Genomic DNA, 20,485 nt, shown 5'->3' on the forward strand with positions numbered 1-20,485 from the left:
CAAAGACCAGACTATTTGAAGGTCAAACCGTGCGATTACTTTAAAATGGCTCCATTTTGGGGTTGAAGTAAGTAGGGCCTACAGCATGAAAAGTTCAAATTTGTCACCTCTATAAAACCTTCAACTCTCCAGTTTTTCTACCACGCTCTCACAACACCGCCTTAATTTACCTTGTAATCTTTTACTTCTTCCTTTTTTCTTTTTTCCTTTTTGGATTTTTCTCTTACAGATTGAACTGTGAATTATAAAATAATGAAATTGTGATTGTGGAACAATTAAACTGGTGAATACATATGTAGCATGCAACATGTTAAATTGAATTGAATTATACAACTTGAAGTATTTTTACGGTGTTATTACTGAGAATTCAAGAATTTTAATTTGATATGGTTACATATAAATTTTCTGAGTACTTCTAATGACGTGATAAAAGAAAGCCGGAGAACAGTTGTAATTTAATTGGCTAGTTATTAGGGATTGTTCATGTTATATAATTTAGTTTTTGAACATATGACGTAAATTATTTTTGTTCCAGTTGTCATTACATATTAATTTGAGGTAATGGGAGACTGCAGTAGTGGAGCTATGTATGGTGAAGGGACTTCAATTGAATCCCGTTCGTCGGATAATTATACTGCCTATATAGGTAATTATTTTCATGCATATATATACTCCATCCGTTTCAAAATACTTGTCGTGTTTTTTATTTACGGTTATTTATGTCTTAAGATATAATCTATCTTCATTGAATATTTACTCTATTGATGTGCCATAATTGAGGTGTTTGTAGTGTTCAAGAACAATTACTACTAAGGGTAAAAAGAGAAAAAATAATTTATCTTGTCTTGAACTTTTAAAATGACAAGTATTTTGAGACAAATATTTTAGTAAGGATGACATTTACAAGTATTTTGAGACGAGGGAGTAACTTGTTGACTCCCTTTTATGGAAAGAAATTTTTAAATGTAGTGTTCTTTGAATTTCCTTGTCAGAATTTCTGGCTCCGCCAGTGACGGATATGAGGGAGAGTTGTTTTAGTAAGAATTTGGATGAATCGGATGGTTTCACGCTTCGCTACTCGAGGGAGGATTTTTCTGTACGAATGGAGGCGAAGATGGTGTACGAAGGAGAAGGTGGTGGATACTATGCCTGGTGTCCCAATGAGTTTGAAGCGCTATGGCGCCACAATGTAGGTGCTGTAAAGCTTTTTCTTTCCACCAACGGCCTTGCTTTGCCTTGCTACTCTGATTCTCCCAAGGTTGCTTATGTTCTTCAGGGTAAAAATTAACCTATACCTACCCTTTAATTAATTTTGGTCAATATACTTGTACAAAGTTATTCGTAGTTTCTTACTATATAATACTCCGTGTTTGGGTCAAAAACAATGGCTACTCCAGTCTCCAGCACCTTTCTTGCTTCAGTGTTTGAAGCGAGAGTCGTTTGGTTAATCTCATGGAAGATTTAATCTCAGCATAAAAGTATGAGATAAGATAATACATTGTTTGGTCAACAACACGTCAGTGTAATGCCACAAGTGGCTCATAGGATGTACGCATACCTTATCCCTACCTTGTCGGGGTAGAGAGGTTGTTTCTGATAGACCCTCGCCTCAAAAGAAAAGAATAATTCCTACCAGGGTTGTAAGAAAATAAGGGTTATAGTCTTAGTGATGGACTGATGGTTTGACTTAAATCCATGTCTTATTTGATAGTTCAATTGTCTGATTTGTGATGTTCAGTCCCAAGGGATGTCTTCTCCTAGCTCCATCTTATTGCAATTTGTCCTTTTGCTGTTTTGGCCTTTGGTTGTGACCCAAGTGGTGGCAGATGGATGGGTTTAGTTGGGTTTTCTGTGCTTTGAATTCTGGTGGAGAGAAAGCACTCTGCTGAAATTATTTCTCTAATGGTAAAATGGTGAAGCTAATAAATTAATTTTGCAGGTGTGTCACCTTATGGAAGTTTAGAGTCAGCTTACATGTATAAGGGGTGTTCATACTTAAAAGAATTTGTTGTGTTGCTTTCCATACCAAGATGGTTACTTGTCCGCGGAAATTTGTAGATCCACGATCCACGTTTAAACTCCTGATTTTAGTGCTACTGTTTTCAGGTCTCCCTTCACTTATTGATTGATTTGCTTTCCATACGTTTTATATCCTAACCTTGAATAAATTTTGTTCATAAATCGAAAACTTAACTGAGTAACTGCTCCTCTTGAACTGTTTTATGTGAATTCAGGTGGCGGTGTCGCTGGTGTTGTACTTCCTGGAAAAGAAGAGAAAGTAGTAGCCATTAGAAAGGGCGATGCTATTGCGCTTCCTGTTGGAGTTGTCACTTGGTGGTACAATAAAGATGCTACAGAACTGGAGATACTCTTTCTCGGTGATACCAAAACTGCAACTAAATTGGGTTCATTCAAGGACATTTTTACTGGTTTTTTGCCTGAGTTTGTTTGCAGAGCATGGAATCTGAAAGAAAGTGTTTTGAGAACTCTCATTGGTCCGCAACTTGCCAAGAGTATCATCAAGCTTGACCCAGGCTTTGAAATGCTGGAGCCTAAGCAGGACCAAAGAGATGGCATGTTACTCAACTGTGAGGAAGCAGCCTCGTAACCTTGGAACAACAAACAATTCACCAGCTTCGATGTGTCTGTCAGCGATGATACCACCCACATAACGCACCCTCCGCGTACTATCCAGATGTTTCTGGTGATCCAGCAATCCGGGTTACTTATATTGTAAAAGGCAGCAGCACAGTGAGGGTGCGTTATGTGGGTGGTATCATCGCTGACAGACACATCGAAGCTGGTGAATTGTTTGTTGTTCCAAGGTTACTTAAGGTGTTGATAATTACTGACCCTGATGGCATGGAATGGTTCTCTATTGTCACCAATGAAAAGGTAGCTTTCATATATTTGAGATCAAATTAGTTTCTATTATGGCTATAAATAGATTCTAATCTTAACCATTTTTCTGTGGCAGCCCAACCACTATTTCTCACTCGGCTTTTGGGGCCTCCTTACAGAAGCCTCTATTCCCATGAGTTCAAGTTCTCCTGGCTGCTCTTAATGTGCTCATATGTAAAGAAGCAATTTAGCTCCAAGATAGGTTAATCATGTGATGTTTTTGCTTGTGCCAGTTGCCTTTTCCTTGTTCAATTTGGTTATCCTTTGCTCTTTATATGTCCTACTAGTTTATGTGAAATTGTGAATGAAGTACGTCAGGCAATATTCGGGCACCGTTAAACTAACTATGGCTAGTCTTTTGACATATATCTGTGTGTTACATTACGTATTGTACGAACATGCGCATTTATTTCTATTGATTTTGGAACTCAAGTCCCTACTTTCTGACTAGAATCTCCGACAACCAAAACAGTATATTGTAGAGAAGCATAAGCCTTAAAAGGTCTTTAATCGGAGGTTGGTATCTTTTGGCTATTCCTTAAATTGATCATGGTATTTTTTTTTCTTCTGTTAGCTGTATGCAACACAAGTGTCATGGTGTGGTTATCTAGCTCCTAGCTAGAAAATGGGAAAGTCAGTTCATGTTGTGCATACAGTTGCAGCCATCCTTTGAATCTTTCACAGAGCATATCACTTCCATTGCATTCTATTTAGGCAATTTGACAGGATAGGGTGAAGTGGTTTCATTTGCTTAACACAAATAGTTATAGTAGACGTACCAGAACGTAATAGCAATACTAGAGATGTATAAAAAAGATGACTGGTTACCCCTTAAAAAGGTAACAATTGAATTTATACGCGGTTAAAGGATACGTGGTGTAATCTGTTGATAAAGTAATGAAATAAGCAACATCAAGCAAAGATTCGTAAAGAGCAAGAGAAGAGATAGCCTTGATTGATAATTGAGGAACACAACTAATTGATCCGGCTTAGAGCCTTTTGTCTCGAGCCCGAGCCAATCTTAAGAGAATTTGAATAGCTTTAATGATTACAGATCTAAGAGTGTGAAGTATGTGTGTAAAAACGAGAATCCGATCCCTAATAAGAGGCTCCACCTCTGTATTTATAGTACAAGAGTTAGAGTTGTACATGGTAACTAAATTTGTTTAGGAGTTAATGATCTTGACGATCTCAGGCGCTTCAACGGCTGATGGCGTGACGGCCGGCGAGAAATCCGTTACAGGTCGGATTTCTCGCGTTCGTGTCAACTAGTGCCCCCCGGTTTGTGATACCTCGGGCTTTATTCTGTCCGACTAATCGAACCCGAACTGACATTACATCTCACAGCCAACTCTCATATCTTGCTCCGATCTTCCGTCGACGGACCTAAATATTTTACCCCGGTTTAGACCCTATACAGATAGTCCCTCCATTTTCCGGTGGAAAGTGGATATGGTTAGTTATTAGGTATTGTTCACGTTATTATAATTTAGTTTTTGTTCTATAATTTAGGTATTGTTCCGGTATTGTTCACGTTCTATAATTTAGTTTTGGAATATATGACGTAAGTTTTTGTTGTTCCAGTTGTCATTACATATTAATTTGAGGTAATGGGAGACTGCAGCAGTGGAGCTATGTATGGTGAAAGGACTTCAATTATACTGCCTATATAGGTAATTAATTTCATGCATATATATACTCCCTCAGTCTCAAAATACTTGTCGTGTTTGTTATTTATCCTTATTTATGTCTTAAGATATAATCTCTCTTCATTGAATAGAAGCAACAGACTTAGATAAAAGAAAGGCAGAAAGCTTTTTTCTATTTCATATCTCATTGTTCTGATATACATGTATTTATATACAGAAAAGAGAAAACCTAGAATTCTATTTTAGGCAATACACATATAAGAGGCAACAAAGGAATATTCTTGTAATAAAATATCCTAGAATTAAGATCTTTAATCACGGGATTTGATCTCCTCTAATCAAGGGATTTGAATCAATCTCTCATTGTCAATACTCCCCCTCAAGTTGGTGCATAGATATCTATCATGCCCAACTTGTCAATCACTTCATGGAATATTTTTCCTGGTATTGCCTTTGCAAGGATATCTGCGAGTTGGTTCAAGACTTTACATATGGAAACTGGATGATTTTCTGATCAAGTTTTTCTCTAATGAAATGACGATCCATTTCAACAGGTTTAGTGCGATCATGTTGTACTAGATTTTGTGCTATTTCAATTGCAGATTTATTATCACAAAACAACTTTATAGGTCCAGAACTTGCAACTCTAAGATCATCCAGAACTCTTTGGATCCATAATAGCTCATATAAATCATGCGTCATACCTCCGAATTCCGCTTCTGCACTTGACCGAGCAACAACCTTTTGTTTATTACTTCTCCAGGTAACAAGATTACCTTCAACAAATGTGAAGTAACCTGAAGTCGATCTCCTAGTTGAGCAATCTCCATCCTAATCAGCGTCGGTGTAGCTTTCAACAATTGGTGCTTCATTCTTTGAGTACAACAACCTTCCAGGAGCATTTTTCAAATACCTTAAGATCCTTTAGACTGCCCTCATATGTTCAGTACTTGGAGCTTGCATAAACTGGCTCGCCACACTTACCGCATATGCAATATCCGGCCTGTTATGAGTTAGATAGATCAAATTTCCCACTAGTCATTGATAACGAACTTTGTCTACTAATTGCTGCTCAGAAGAAATTCCAAGTTACTGGTTCATCTCCATTAGTGTTTCAGCTAGTTTGCAATATAGCATTCCATTTTCTGTTAATAAATCCAATACATACTTTCGCTGAGAAAGAGAAATACCTTGTCTCGACGTTGACACTTCAATACCTAGGAAATATCTCAGTTGTCCTATGTCTTTCATTTCAAATTTGGTGGCTAAGTACTGCTGTAGTTTCTCCATTTCTTCGAGGTCATCACCAGTTAGTACCATATCATCTACATATACAATCAAGGCTATTACCTTTCCCCTATAGTGTTTAATAAACAAGGTATGGTCAGAGTTACTTTGCAAGTAACCAACAGACTTCATCTTCGACGCAAACCTCCCAAACCAAGCTCTAGGTGACTGTTTTAGCCCATAAAGTGATTTTTTCAGTTTGCATATTTTCCCCTCATGCATGGGTCCTTGGTGAATGCCCGGTGGGAATTCTATGTATACCGGTGGGAATTCCATGTATACTTCTTCCTCCAATTCACCATTTAGAAAGGCATTGTTTTACATTCAACTGTCGTAAAGGCCAATCTCTATTCACTGCAATTGATATAAGAATACGAATAGTGTTGAGCTTGGCTACTGGTTCAAAAGTTTCTTGGTAATCAACTCCATACTTCTGAGCGTAACCCTTCGCTACTAGCCTTGCCTTGTACCTATCAATACTTCCATCTACTTTAAGCTTCACAGTATATACCCATTTACAACCAATCACCTTTTTTTTTTCTCTCGGCAGCGGAACCAGCTCCCAAGTTGAGTTTCTTTGCAAGGCTTCCATCTCTTCATTCATTGCCTTAGTCCATTTGGATCCGCCAATGCCTCCTGCACACTACTAGGAATATATACTTTGGATAACTGATCAACAATTAGAGCATATGAATCCGATAATCTATGACTTGAGATATAGTTGCTAATTGGATATTTGGCCTTGGTTCTAAGATCAGGTTCATATTGTTTTCTAGGGACACCCCTATTTGATTTCGGTGGTAATTGAGAAGTGGGAGGAGAATCAAGAATTACTGGGTGGAACATCTTCTTGGACATTCTCTGAAAGCTCTTCAGTTGATTGTGTTAATACGGGATCTTCTACGACATCTTCATTATTCATCGATACTATCTCACTCTCGGATAGATTTGGCAAAGCAGGAGAATCTATGGGCTGATAAGTGGAATCTCTTCAATTTCATGCGTATTCTTACTCAATCTTCCTTACAATACTTCCAAGTCTAAGAACTCGACTTGGTCCGGTGGAACTCCAGTATCTTTGTTGTTTGGATCAAGTGCTTCACTCGTGTTCTCCCCCTGAAGAGTTGAACCGGGAACTCCCCCTCTATAGTAAGGTTCATTCTCATAAAAGGAGACATCTAACGTAATATGCAACTTCTTATTTTGAGAATCATAACATCGATAGCCCTTTTGGAAGTCCGAATATCCAACAAACACACATCTTTTTGCACAGGGATCTAATTTACTTCTTAAGACCTTTGGAATATGGACATAAACTGTACATCCAAAAACTCGAGGTTCAAGGTTCGGCAGATGTGCTATCGTGCAAAATGACTGTAACTTTTGTTGTGGAGTTTGAAAGTCAATAAACCGTGAAGGAGCTCCATTGATAACATCAATAACGGATTTTACTGCCTCCCCCTAATAAAACTGAGGCATGTTTATACTAAAAAGTGAGGCATGAACTAGTTCCAAAATTTGTCTATTATTTCTTTCTGCCAAACCATTTTGTTGCGATGTATATGTGCAGGAAGTATGGTGTTGTATCCCCAATTGACTAAGATATTCTCCAAACGAACCATCAATGAACACCATAGCATTGTCAGACTGCCAAATTTGAATTTTTCTTTGGTATTGAGTATGCACCATACTGTAGAATTGCTTAAATACTTTATATGCATCACTCTTGTTGTAAAGTAAAGACACCCACGTTATTCTAGTGCATTCATCAATAAAAGTGATAAAATAGCGAGCTTTTGAAATAGAAGGGACCCCTGTTGGTCCCCAAATATCAGAATGTATGACAATGAAAGGTTCTGAACATTTATTCAAACTTGGAAAATAAGGAATTCGATGGCTTTTTGCTAGTTCACAAATATTACATAGGAAATTCGAACATCTAAATCAGAAAACAAACTTGGTCTAAGTTTCTTAAGATAACCAAAAGAGATGTGTCCTAATCTCCTATACCATAGCCATATTTTTTCTTTAGCCTTCTCAACTCCACTTGTATGACATGCCTGCCCAAATTTATGTTCCCTATTCTCAGTCAACTCCAGATAGTAGAGCTTGCCTCGTTTAACACCATAACCAAGAGTCTTTCGGGTTAGAATGTCCTGAAAGATACAAAATAAGGGCCAAAAAGTTACGGTACAATTAAGAGATGAGGTAATTTGGCTTACCGACAACAAATTATTTTGGAATGAAGGAACCACCAAAACAGTATCAAGTGTCAAAGTACTGGACAATTCAATAGATCCCTCCCCCGTTATACTATAAGTATTTCCATTAGTTGTAAAAATAACTTGTTGCGAGGATGGGTGAATGGTTTGTAACTTACTAGAGTCTCTAGTCATATGATCAGATTCTCCTGTGTCAATGATCCATGTATTTTCCTTAGAAGTGACAGAAAGAACATCAACCTTACCAAAATTACCTGGTTGAGCCATATTGGCAGTAGGTTGTGATTGTTCCCCTTGTGTGGCTAATGCTGCTTTTCCAGACAAGTTCTTTCGTGATTTCTTTGAAAAATCTCACCATTCTGGATATCCAATAATCTCATAGCAGTACTGTTTGGAGTGTCCTTTTTCACCACAATGAGTGCAAACAAAGTTGTTTGTTTTTCCAGATGATGGAATTCTGTGTATCACATTGAACCACCATGGCTGAACTTTCAGGGACTGATCTAGAGCTTCCCATGATTTGTCTTTGTTATGCTTCTCTCCTTACATACGCATAATAACTTTCCAAATCCAATTTAGGATCTTTTCGCAAAATCTCACCACGAACTTGATCAAATTCCAGATCAAGCCCTCTTAGAAATATGTGAACTCGAAGCCTGGCCACCATGGAATGTAAATGTAGAATCCCTTGCATAGATTTCTCTTGTGTAGCTATCCGATGGTCAATTTCCTGAAAAATTGCAACGAGTTCGTTATAATAGGTAGACAAAGGTCGACTATTCTGCTTGGTGGTGAAAGACTGTTGATTCAGTTTAAATAAGCGAGTCTCTTCCGATCCAACATAAAAGTTTTTGAGGAAGCTTCCCATATCTTCTTAGCTGTTGCCAGGCGAATAAATCTTTGCATCAGATGTGGGCTCATTGAAGCAATTAGCCTACTTCGAACTTTGTGATTTTTGGTAATCTATATGCCATAGTTTGGATCAGTTGGTGATGGTTTGGTCAATTTTCCTGTAAGATATCCGACTTTGTTTCTTGCTCCAATACATATCTCCATTAGTTGTGACATAAAGGATAATTCATTTCGTCAAGAACTACACCAATGGGAAAAGTAGAGTTGTCCTGTTGGACTATGATTTGTGGTGCAAGGTTATTCGATTGGGTTATAGACGTGGATGGAACCAGGGGATTTAAATTTAATTCTTCTATTCGAAAAGAATAAAAAAAGGATTCGGGGTAAAGGAAAAAACATTTGCTGCTGCTTCAGAAAAGCTCTGATGCCATGTTGAATAGAAGCAACAGACTTAGATAAAAGAAAGGCAGAAAGCTTTTTTCTATTTCATATCTCATTGTTATGATATACATGTATTTATATACAGAAAATAGAAAACTTAGAATTCTATTTTAGGCAATACACATATAAGAGGCAACAAAGGAATATTTCTGTAATAAAATATCCTAGAATTAAGATCTCTAATCATTGGATTTGATCTCCTCTAATCAAGGATTTGAATCAATCTCATTGTCAATAGTTACTCTATTGATGTGCCGTAATTGAGGTGTTTGTAGTCTTCAAAAACAATTACTACTAAGGGTAAAATGAGAAAAAAAATTAATTTTGTCTTGAACTGTCACGACCCAATTCGCGAGTCGTGGTGGCACCTACACTATCCCTCTGAGTAGGCGAACCACATTACTATTAACAAGTTGAATAAGCGAAAAATTGAATAAGAATAAGTTATCAAGTCTTAAATACTTATCATAACTAGAAATGTCACGACAACTCCAAAATCTGGTCAAAGGGTACAAGAGCGCTAACATAGTACGAAATATAAGTCTGAAAATACCCGAAGGCTACATACTGTCTGTCGAACAAAAAAAAAAAACAGCACTAAATAAGAGGGTCCTTCAGGGGCCACGAATGACCAAGTAGCTCACCCTGAATGACAGAAAGATGTCACCCTTGCGTATCAGCCACGGGGCATAGAACTGGAGCCTGGATCGTACTTTGCACTCAACAAAAGTGCAGCAAGAGTAGTATCAGTACAACACTAGTACCGGTAAGCATCATAGGCCGAAAATGATTAGATAACGCATGAAGAAGTGGAAACTAACAAGTAGCACATAGAGCAAACAAGTATGGTCACGTATCATATATAAGTAAAGTGTAAAGGAGTCATGAAATCAACCAAGACAGATATAGTTTACTAGATGATCAGTCAAATATATGAGTGAATGAATGCAATGCAATGCAATGCAACAATCACCTCTCTCACTCCAATCTCGTACACACATGCTAAGGGCAGTGCCTCGAAGCCATGACCCATGGGGGACCCGCGAAGTCCATGTACCACTCGTGCTCTCCGGCAGAAATCTCGGAGGCTATCAATCACTCTCAATCTCTGGCAAAGACCTCAGAGTCTTTCTGTCACTCTCAATTACTCACCTCACCAATCATTACAACAATAATATGGAAAGCATGTCATGCATGATATCAGTCTCAACAATATCACCAATATAAAATCAACAAGTACAAATCGTATTACCGTCCACTGTTCAATTATCAATATTACCATTCCTTTTTATGTGATGAGTGAGCTAGTATGTGACGGAGATACAAACAGGTGATAATCCCAGAAAATAACCCATATGGAGACAAACCCACATTACAGCTGACAGAACCAACTTAATTGGAATTCGCCTCCACTTCATGCCCGAATGCCTATCATGCTATCCTCGTCACTTTCTACAACTACATACGATTCTCTAATCAAAGTCTAACTAAAGTAGACCGTAACCTACCTCAATGTCGAACGGGTGCCAGGAACGATCAAACCAATGTCTTTCCTTTGCGTAGAGCCTCTGAGTGATCGAAATCTATGAAATACGGAATTTACATTAGAATACGAGTTTAAGGACACCCATATTGCTATACTTATATTCGAAACCCAAAAACACACCCCAAAAAGTGACCTCGGGCCCAGAAGGGCTAAATTGGAATTTTCTTTAAAAATCATTTTGCCCATAACCTAAGGGTCCTATATTCAGAAAATTAGTCAATTCCATTCATAAATGGACTCTCAAATCATTAATTCTCACTTCTTAGGACTAGGACTCGAAACCTTTAATTACCCCAAAATCTTAAGAATTACAATACCATTTTCCATATCTCAAATACCATGAACTTGAAGGCGTTCATATAATCTAATACACCTATATTCAATTATATATATATCCAATAAATTAAGAATAACGTTGAAACCTAATACACTAAGTGAAAGACAAAACTAGAAGAAATTCTTTTGGAAACAGTGAGCAACGGAAGCGAAGCAATTTTTATTATTTAGAGAAACAGTGGCATCCCTTAAGCCAATATAATGAACCATAATTATTAATCATTATTCCCCAATCATTACATTACTACCTAATGATTATTAGCCCTTTATTCTTCCTAATCATTATCAATCACCATCTCTATCATTAGCACCAATCATCACCTAATGATTGGGCATACACATGAATTCCAATTAGTACTAAAACCCAATTGAAATGATTTACCTGATGCCCACCAATTTTTGTCCGTGAGAAATCACCTTCAATGGATGCTGAGCCCTCCTTTTTTTTTTTTTTTTTTTTCGTGCCTCAAATATTTTCTCCCTTATTTTCTTTTTCTTGCTAAAGGTAAATGAATTATTTGATACCCTTTGCCACTAAGATATATGGGTCATGAGAAGTGGGCTAAGCCCAATAACCTATCCCAATAGTTCCTACAATTTACTTATTCACTTAATCATTTGTATAAAATATAGTCACCCCGTCAAATACTTTATTTACCAACTTAGACCTTATATGTGTGAAACTCATATTCCTATAAATAAACTATTCACACATATTAAATAAATATATTTCAAAAAAATACCCGCCAATTAAATCACCGTGCCGCCAATTAAATCACCGTGCCACCAATTCCCGCAAGTCAAGAATGCCCTTTAAAACTACAAAAAGGGTATTTTAGCGAAAATGAGTTCAAAAGTGCTAAACGACCAAACGGGTCGTTACATGAACTTCTAAAATAACAAGTATTTTGAGACAAATATTTTAGTAAGGACAACATTTACAAGTATTTTGAGACGAGGGAGTAACTTGTTGACTCCCTTTTATGGAAAGAAATTATTTAATGTAGCATTCTTTGAATTTCCTTGTCAGTATTCTGGCTCCGCTAGTGATGGATATGAGGGAGAGTAGTTTTAGTAAGAATTTGGATGAACCAGATGGTTTTATTCTTTGTACTCGAGGGAGGATTTTTCAGTACGAAGGAGAAGGTGGTAGATACTATGCATGCCTAGTGTCCCGATGAGTTTGAAGTGCTATGGCGCCACAATATAGGTGCTGCAAAGGTTGTTCTTTCCACCAACGGACTTGCTTTTCTTGCTATTGTGATTCTCCCAAGGTTGCTTATGTTCTTCAAGGTATAAACCCATACCTACCCTTTCATTAAATCTGATCAATACATTTGTACGGTATTAGTAGTTACCTATATAATAATATAGTGTTCTATGTTGTGTGGACTCTCCTAAAATAATGCCGCACTCGTGTCTGATCCTCAAAAACTATACTACTCTTGAAGGATTTGACACGTACCCATTGGCATTGAGTCGGATCAACATAGAAAATATTTGGGTCAAACACAATGGTGCTTGAAGACGTAGTAGCCTCCATGTAGGCCCCCCCCCTTGTTTGTCCACCCTTTCTTGGTTTAGCTTCGAAGTGAGAGTCGTTTGGTTAATCGCATTGGGTGATTTAACCTCAACATAAGAGCAGGTAAGATAATACAATGTTTGGTTAGTTAGCAGTATAAGAAGATAATTTTGTCGGCGGTATTAAATAATACTCTCTCAGTCTCAATTTATGTAACAAGTTTCCATTTTAGTTTGTTCTAAAAAGAATATCACGCTTTGATATTTAAAGATAATTTAATTTTAATTTTTCATTTGACCAGACAAATGTGTAAGGCTTCTTAGACCACAAGTTTCAAAAGTTATTTTTTCTTTCTTAAACTTCGCGCCCACTCGAAGGGTGCAAGCGCCATAAATTGGAATGGAGGGAGTACTGCATTCTGTGATGCAAGAATCTTGTATCATTTCATATGGAATGGAACGTGGAATAACAATACATGTATTAGATATGCATGGATTAAATTATTTAAAGATACAAATGCCTTTGTAGAGTAAGTAATCCATGTATAACAACCTTCATTATTAGTCACCACATAATAGTATTAATCTTGTAATTCTCGCAGTTCTGTGGTTTCTCTCAATTTGGAGTTTTCCCTGAATATACCTGTTACAATCTTGATGATTTTGCTTGCTAACCAAATAAAGGTTACGGTCTTAATGATGGTTTGGCTTAAATTCATGTCTTATGTGATAGTTCAATTGTCTGATTTGTTATGTTCAGTGCCAAGGGATGTCTTCTCCTAGCTCCATCTTATTGCAATTTGCCCTTTTGCTGTTTTATGGTCTTTGGTTGTGAGCCAAGTGGTGGGGGATGGATGGGTTCAGTTTGTTGGAATTAATGCATTCACAAGGATACTATCTTTGACTTTTATGTTTTCTAGGAGTCCTTTATTTATTTCAAGAATATCATTTAGTCTTTCAATATTATCTCTTAGTTTTTCAAGAAATCTTTTAGGAGTTTGTGATACATGTATCTAGTAAATTGTGATACATGTATCTAGTTATTTGTGCAAGACTTTTGAATTGGTTTCTGAGTAGTATAAATAGAGATGTAATTGATGATTGTAATCATCTCAAGTGGCCTTAGGTAGCCTAATACAACTTGAGCATTCTCTAAGAAAAATATTCTCTTCCGATTCTTTCCTACAAATTGGTATCAAGAGTAGTTTTCGTTCTTAATCTGGGGTTAGGTGAAGAAAAAAAATTATGGCATCTAAAACAAATGAAGGTGCTGATTCTTCAGTTGTTCTTACTCCATTTTTTGATGGAAATGACTTTGAATATTGGAAGATAAGAATGAGAACTTATCTGAAAGCTGAAGGTTTGTGGACTATTGTTGCAAATGGTTATGAAGAGCCAGAAGATGATGGTGAACTTTCAGTAGCAGAGATGAAAAAGTTTGAGACTAAGCGTCGTCAAGATGCAAAAGCTTTGAGCAAAATTCAAATGGGAGTCTCAAGAGCATTTTTTGCAAAAATTGCTACTTGTGAGACTGCAAAACAAGCTTGGGAGTCTCTGGAAGCTGAGGTGTATGGTGACGAAAAGGTACGCACTATCAATCTTAAAACTCTTAGAAGAGAGTTTCAAAATTTAAAGATGATAGAATCTGAAAAAATAGATGAATATTGCACTAGCGTGATGAATATTGTTAATGAAATGAGAAATCATGGTGATGAAATTTCTGACCAACAAGTTGTGGAAAAGATTCTAATTAGTGTCACAGAAAAATATGAGTATATTTTTGCTATCACCGAGGAGACGAAAGATCTTTTTAAGCTTTCCATCAAAGAGCTAGTTGGATCGTTTCGTGCACACGAGAAGCGAAGATTTTTTCGTGAAGATCAACCCAAAGAGATGACTTTTCAGTCCAGAACCAATGAGAATGCTCAAAATTTCTCAAAGAATAAAAAAAAAGAAGAAGTGCAATCCAAAAAAGAAGCAGGACCGTGATGGCTCTACTAAGAAGGTTGAAGAAAAAGGTGAGAAAAGAACTAGTCTTTTTTGTAAAATTTGCAAAAAGACTAATCATAATGCAGAAAAATGTTGGCATAAAGGCAAGCCCCAATGTAACTTTTGTAAAAAGTTTGGCCATATTGAGAAGGATTGCAGGCACAAGAAACGGGAGCAAGCAAATTTCTGTGAAGGAAAGGAGGAAGAAAAGGAAGAAAACCTTTTCTTCGCTTCTCAATCTGATGATTCAGCAAAAAGCAACGAATGGTATGTTGATAGCGGTTGTACCAATCATATGACTGGAGATGAAAAGGCTTTCCTCTCAATTAATCGAAGCATCACTTCTAAAGTGAGAATGGAGACCGGAGCCTTAGTTGATGCAAAAGGTAAAGGTACCATTTCGATCGACAGAAAAGGGAGCGGTAAGCAAATTCATGATGTTCTTTATGTTCCTGACTTGGAAGAAAATTTGCTTAGTGTTGGTCAGCTCATGGAAAATGGTTATTCTCTTGTGTTTAGAGATAATTATTGTAGAATTTATGATAAAATTGAGCCAAATCAAGTCATTGTTGAAGTAAAGATGATAAAAAGAAACTTTCCTTTACAACTTCATTACAATGCATTCAAAAATGAAGTTGTAGATGATTCATGGCTTTGGCACAAAAGGTTTTGTCACTTGAATTTTCATGGTTTGAAGCTTCTCAAGCAAAAAGACATGGTGCAAGCCCTTCCTGAGATACATACTGAGGTGGATCCATGTGAAAGTTGTATTATGGGAAAGCAACATAGAAAATCTTTTCCAAAAGGGAAGTCTTGGAGAGCAAGTGTACTTTTGAAACTAATCCATACAGACATTTGTGGACCAATGAAGACTCCATCTCTGGGAAGCCAAAGGTACTTTCTATTTTTTATTGATGATTTTCAAGAATGACTTGGGTTTATTTCTTGAAAGGAAAGTCAGAAACATTTGCTACGTTCTAGAGATTTAAAGCCTTTGTTGAGAAGCAAAAAGGCTGCAACATCAAAACCATTCACAGTGACAGAGGAGGTGAATACACAAGTCGAGAATTTGAAGAATATTGCAAAAATGAAGGCATTGAGAATCAGCTTACAACAGGGTACACTCCTCAACAAAATGGTGTATCCGAAAGGAGAAATAGAACCATTGTTGAAATGGCCAGAACGATGATGAATGAGAAAGGGCTGCCAAAATATTTTTGGGCAGAAGCAGTATATACAACAGTGTACATCCTCAATAGGTGCCCGACAAAAGGCATTGAAGGACAAGACACCAGTTGAAGCTTGGAGTGGAATGAAACCTTTTGTAAGTCATTTTAAAATTTTCGGGTGTATTTGTTATGCTCATATACCTGCTGAAAAAAGAACAAAATTGGATGAAAAGAGTCAAAAATTTATATTTCTTGGTTATAGTGATGTGACAAAAGGCTATAGGCTTCTCGATGTCAAAACTAACAAACTTGTTGTTAGTAGAGATGTCATTTTTGATGAAAAAACAGCATGGAATTGGAAAGATTAAAAGATGGAGAATACTTCTATCATTTCTTTAGATGTGCCAAGTCAAGAAGAGGATGCGGAAGAGTAAGAGGAAGATGTCCCTCAAGGGGTAGAAATCTCAGATCCAGAAGATGAAGAACCACCTCCAAGAGGAACAAGAATGTTGAGTGACATTTATCAAAGATGCAACTTTACCTGTATTGAGCCAGAAAATTATGAGGAGGCAATAAAGCATGGTGTTTGGAAGAAAGCCATGGTAGAAGAAATTCAGATGATTGAGAAAAATAATACTTGGGAGCTTGTGGATGTACACAAAGAAAGAGAAGTTGTAAGTCTAAAATGGATTTACAAAATCAAACTCAATCAAGAAAGAGAAATTCAAAAGCACAAAGCAAGGTTGGTTGGTGGAGGTTTCACGCAAAAGCTAGGTATTGATTTCTATGAAACTTTCTCTCCAGTTGCACGTCTTGAGACAATTAGAACCTTGATTGATGTTGCTGCACAAAAGAAATGGAAGATTTTTCTACTTGATGTTGAGTCTGCATTTCTAAATGGAAAACTTGATGAAGAAATTTATGTTGAGCAACCTCAAGGATTTTTTGTTCAAGGGGGAGAAGAGAAGGTGTAAAGGCTAAAAAAGGCTCTTTATGGGTTGAAGCAAGCGCCAAGAGCCTGGTACAATGAAATTGATACATACTTTCTGAAAAATAATTTTCAGAGAAGTAAAAGAGAAGCCACTTTGTATGTGAAACAAGAACATGGCAGCATTGTCATTGTTTGCCTTTATGTGGATGATCTGATTTTTATAGGAAATGATCTGAAGATGATGCAGAAATTCAAGCAAGATATGATGCAAACCTATGAAATGAGTGATCTTGGGTTGCTACATTATTTCTTGGGCATTGAAGTTTCTCAAGTGAAAGAAGGAATTTTTATTTCTCAAAAGAAGTATACTAAAAGTATTCTTCAAAATTTAAAATGATGGATTGCAGGTCTGTGGCCATACCATTAGCAGCAAATGAGAAGTTCAGAAAAGATGATGTAGCAAAGAAAGCTAGTAGCTCACTTTACAGGATCTTGATTGGAAGCCTGCGATATCTTACTTCAACACGACCTGACATTATGTTTGTTGCTAGCTTATTATCCAGATTCATGCAAGAACCAACCCAAGTGCATTTTGGAGCTGCAAAGCGTGTTCTACGCTACTTGCAATAAACAATGGATTATGGGATAATGTACCAATTTGATGGAGATTTGGACTTAATTGGCTATTCTGATAGTGACTGGGCTGGAAGTATAGATAACATTAAGAGTACTTCTGGTTATGCTTTCTTATTTGGTTCAAGCATTTGTTCTTGGTTGTCAAAAAAGCAAAGTGTCATTGCTCAATCCACTGCCAAAGCAGAATATGTCTCAGCAGCTAAGGCTACTTCTCAAGCTATTTGGCTTAGGAGAATTCTTGAAGATATTGGTGAAAAACAAAAAAGAGGGACTGCTTTGTATTGCAATAACAAATCAACGATTGCCATTGCCAAGAATCCGGTCAACCATGAAAGATCGAAGCATATTTCCATTAAGTACCATTTTATCCGAGAAGCACAAGAGAAAGGTGAAATTCCGTTGCATTATTGCCAGACAGGAGAACAACTTGCTGACATCTTCACCAAAGCACTTCCTAGAGAAAAGTTTTGCTATCTTCGAGAACACATTAAAGTTGTCAAGCAAATGCTTTAAAGGGGAGTGTTGGAATTAATGCATTCACAAGGATACTATCCTTGACTTTTATGTTTTCTAGGAGTCCTTTATTATTTCAAGAATATCATTTAGTTTTTCCATTTAGTATTTCAATATTATCTCTTAGTTTTTCAAGAAATCTTTTAGGAGTTTGTGATACATGTATCTAGTTATTTGTGCAAGACTTTTGAATTGGTTTTCTGAGTAGTATAAATAGAGATATAATTGATGATTGTAATCATCTCAAGTGGCCTTAAGTAGCCTAATACAGCTTGAGCATTCTCTAAGAAAAATATTCTCTTCCTATTCTTTCCTACACAATTGGGATTTCTGTGCTTTGAATCCCGGTGGAGAGAAACCACTTTGCTGAAATTGTTCCTCTAATGGCAAAATGGTGAAGCTAATAAATTCATTTTGCAGGTGTATCAGTTTATGGAAGTTTAAAGTCAGCCTACATGTATTTTCTAAAGGGGTGCTCATAGTTAAAGAAGTTGTTGTGTTGCTTTTTGTAGCAGTATGGTTACTTGTGCACGGAAATTTATAGATCCACAATCTACGTCTAAGCTCCTGATTTTAGTGCTACTGTTTTTTTTTGTCTCTCTATCACTTAATGATTGATTTGCTTTTCATGTGTTTTGTATTCTAACCTTTGTAGAAATTGAATAAATTTTGTTCGTAATCGAAAAACTCATTGGATTTCCTCTGTAATCATTTTATGTGAATTAAGGTGGTCGAGTTGCTGGTACTGTACTTCCTAAAAAAGAAGAGAAGGTAGTAGCCATTAGAAAGGGTGATGCTATTGCTCTTCCTGTTGGAGTTGACGAGTTATCGATCACATGGTGGTACAATAAAGATGCTACAGAACTTGAGATACTCTTTCTTGGTGATACCAAAACTTCAGTTAAATCTGGTTCCTTCACAGTCATGCTCACTGGTTTTTCCCGAGTTTGTAAAAACTCTTGTTGGTTCGCAACTTGCCAAGAGTATCATCAAGCTTGATCCAGACTTTGAAATGTCGAATCCTAAGCAGGACCAAAGGGACGGCATGTTACTCAACTATGAGGAAGCAGCCCTGTCCCGGTTTGACATTAATGGTGGTGGAGAGATATTGGTTTTGAATACTGAAAACTTGCCAATGATCGGCGACATTAGACTTAGTGCTAGTTATTCGACGTTAAATGGAAGTTCCGCATACTATCCTGATGTTTCTGGTGATCCAGCAATTCGGGTCACTTATATTGTAAAAGGCAAACGGCACAGTGAATGTGTGTTATGTGTGTGGTATCATCATTGACAGACACATCGAAAACAGGAACTGGACCAAGAGAAGACAAGCCAAGGTCACGAAACAAACGAACCAACCAAGCTATCTCAGCAATGACTTTGCGCACGGCTCGATACTCAGCTTCGGCTGAGGACAGAGAAATGGTTGGCTGCTTCTTGATTTTTCATGAAATAGGAGAACCCCCAAACTTGATATAGAACCCGGTGATAGATTTTCGAGACTAAGCACACGCAGCCTAGTCTGAGCCACTATAACCTACCAGTGAAGTGTCTGTTGAGTTAGAGAGAAGAATTCCCAGACTAGGATTCCTTTGGATGTATTTGAGGACATGTATAGCAGCCAACATGTGGGGAACTTGAGGAGAGTGCAAAAACTGTCTTAGGTGCTGCACGGAGAACGATATGTCTAGACGAGTATGCTGCAAGAAATTAAGTTTGCCTACAAGTCTTCTATACATACTAGGGTCAGACACTGGTTCACCCATGTCTGCTGTGAGCTTGACTGAAGATTCCAGTGGAGATACAACAGAGGAAAAATGGTCACAGTGAAACTCATGGAGAAGATCAGTGGCAAACTTTTGTCGTGTCATTAGGTACCCTTGGGAATGTTTGGTGACCTCCAATCCCAGAAAATAGTGAATGGATCCTAAGTCTTTTATTTTGAACTGAGAATCTAGGAAGGATTTGAGACTGTCCAGTTCATGTACATTGTCCCCAGCAAGCAAAATATCATCTGCATACACAGCCAACACTGATAAAGAACCTTCAGAAAACTTAGTAAATAAAGAGTAATCATTCTTGCTTGAAATGTAGCCTATACTCAACAAAGCTTTAGACAACTTGGAAAACCATTGCCTAGAGGCTTGTTTGAGGCCATAAAGGGATTTTTTTAAGTTTGCAAACCAGTGGAGGAGATGATGGAGAGGAAGGAGAAACTTGAAGACCAAGAGGGATCTTCATATAGACATCTTCATGAAGATCACCATGCAAAAATGCATTATTCACATCTAATTGATACATTGTCCAGTTTTTCTTGGCAGCCAAGGATAGAAGATATTTGATGGTGGTAAATTTCACAACAGGAGAGAATGTCTTAGTGTAATCTATCCCCTCCTTTTGGGTGTCACCCCTAATCACCAATATACCCTTGTACCTTTCAATAGAACCATCAGATCTTTGCTTGATTTTGTAAACCCATTTGGAATGTA

At 37.2% G+C, this 20,485-nt stretch overlaps 1 protein-coding gene and 1 pseudogene across 1 annotated transcript; both read left to right on the plus strand.

The window, feature by feature from the left end:
- The first annotated feature begins 1,028 nt into the window (after positions 1 to 1,028).
- LOC132643932 (11S globulin seed storage protein Ana o 2.0101-like) lies at positions 1,029 to 3,064 on the plus strand. The gene is made up of 4 exons (XM_060360467.1): positions 1,029 to 1,277; positions 2,235 to 2,604; positions 2,745 to 2,895; positions 2,978 to 3,064. The coding sequence occupies exons 1-4, from the start codon at positions 1,103 to 1,105 to the stop codon at positions 3,062 to 3,064; spliced, it is 783 nt and encodes a 260-aa protein (XP_060216450.1). The 5' UTR covers positions 1,029 to 1,102.
- A 9,265-nt stretch (positions 3,065 to 12,329) lies between these two features.
- LOC132643934 (uncharacterized) lies at positions 12,330 to 19,287 on the plus strand (annotated as a pseudogene).
- Positions 19,288 to 20,485: the final 1,198 nt, after the last annotated feature.

This window comes from Lycium barbarum, chromosome 6 (assembly GCF_019175385.1).
Source record: "Lycium barbarum isolate Lr01 chromosome 6, ASM1917538v2, whole genome shotgun sequence".
Taxonomy (NCBI): domain Eukaryota; kingdom Viridiplantae; phylum Streptophyta; class Magnoliopsida; order Solanales; family Solanaceae; genus Lycium; species Lycium barbarum.

Excerpts from the sequence above, each read along its gene's own strand:
- LOC132643932 (XM_060360467.1), top strand. The coding sequence starts at position 1,103 with ATGGAGGCGAAGATGGTGTACGAAGGAGAAGGTGGTGGATACTATGCC. Across the intron at positions 2,605-2,744 it reads AACTGTGAGGAAGCAGCCTC|CAGCACAGTGAGGGTGCGTT; the intron begins GTAACCTTGGAA and ends TGTAAAAGGCAG. Across the intron at positions 2,896-2,977 it reads CTATTGTCACCAATGAAAAG|CCCAACCACTATTTCTCACT; the intron begins GTAGCTTTCATA and ends TTTCTGTGGCAG.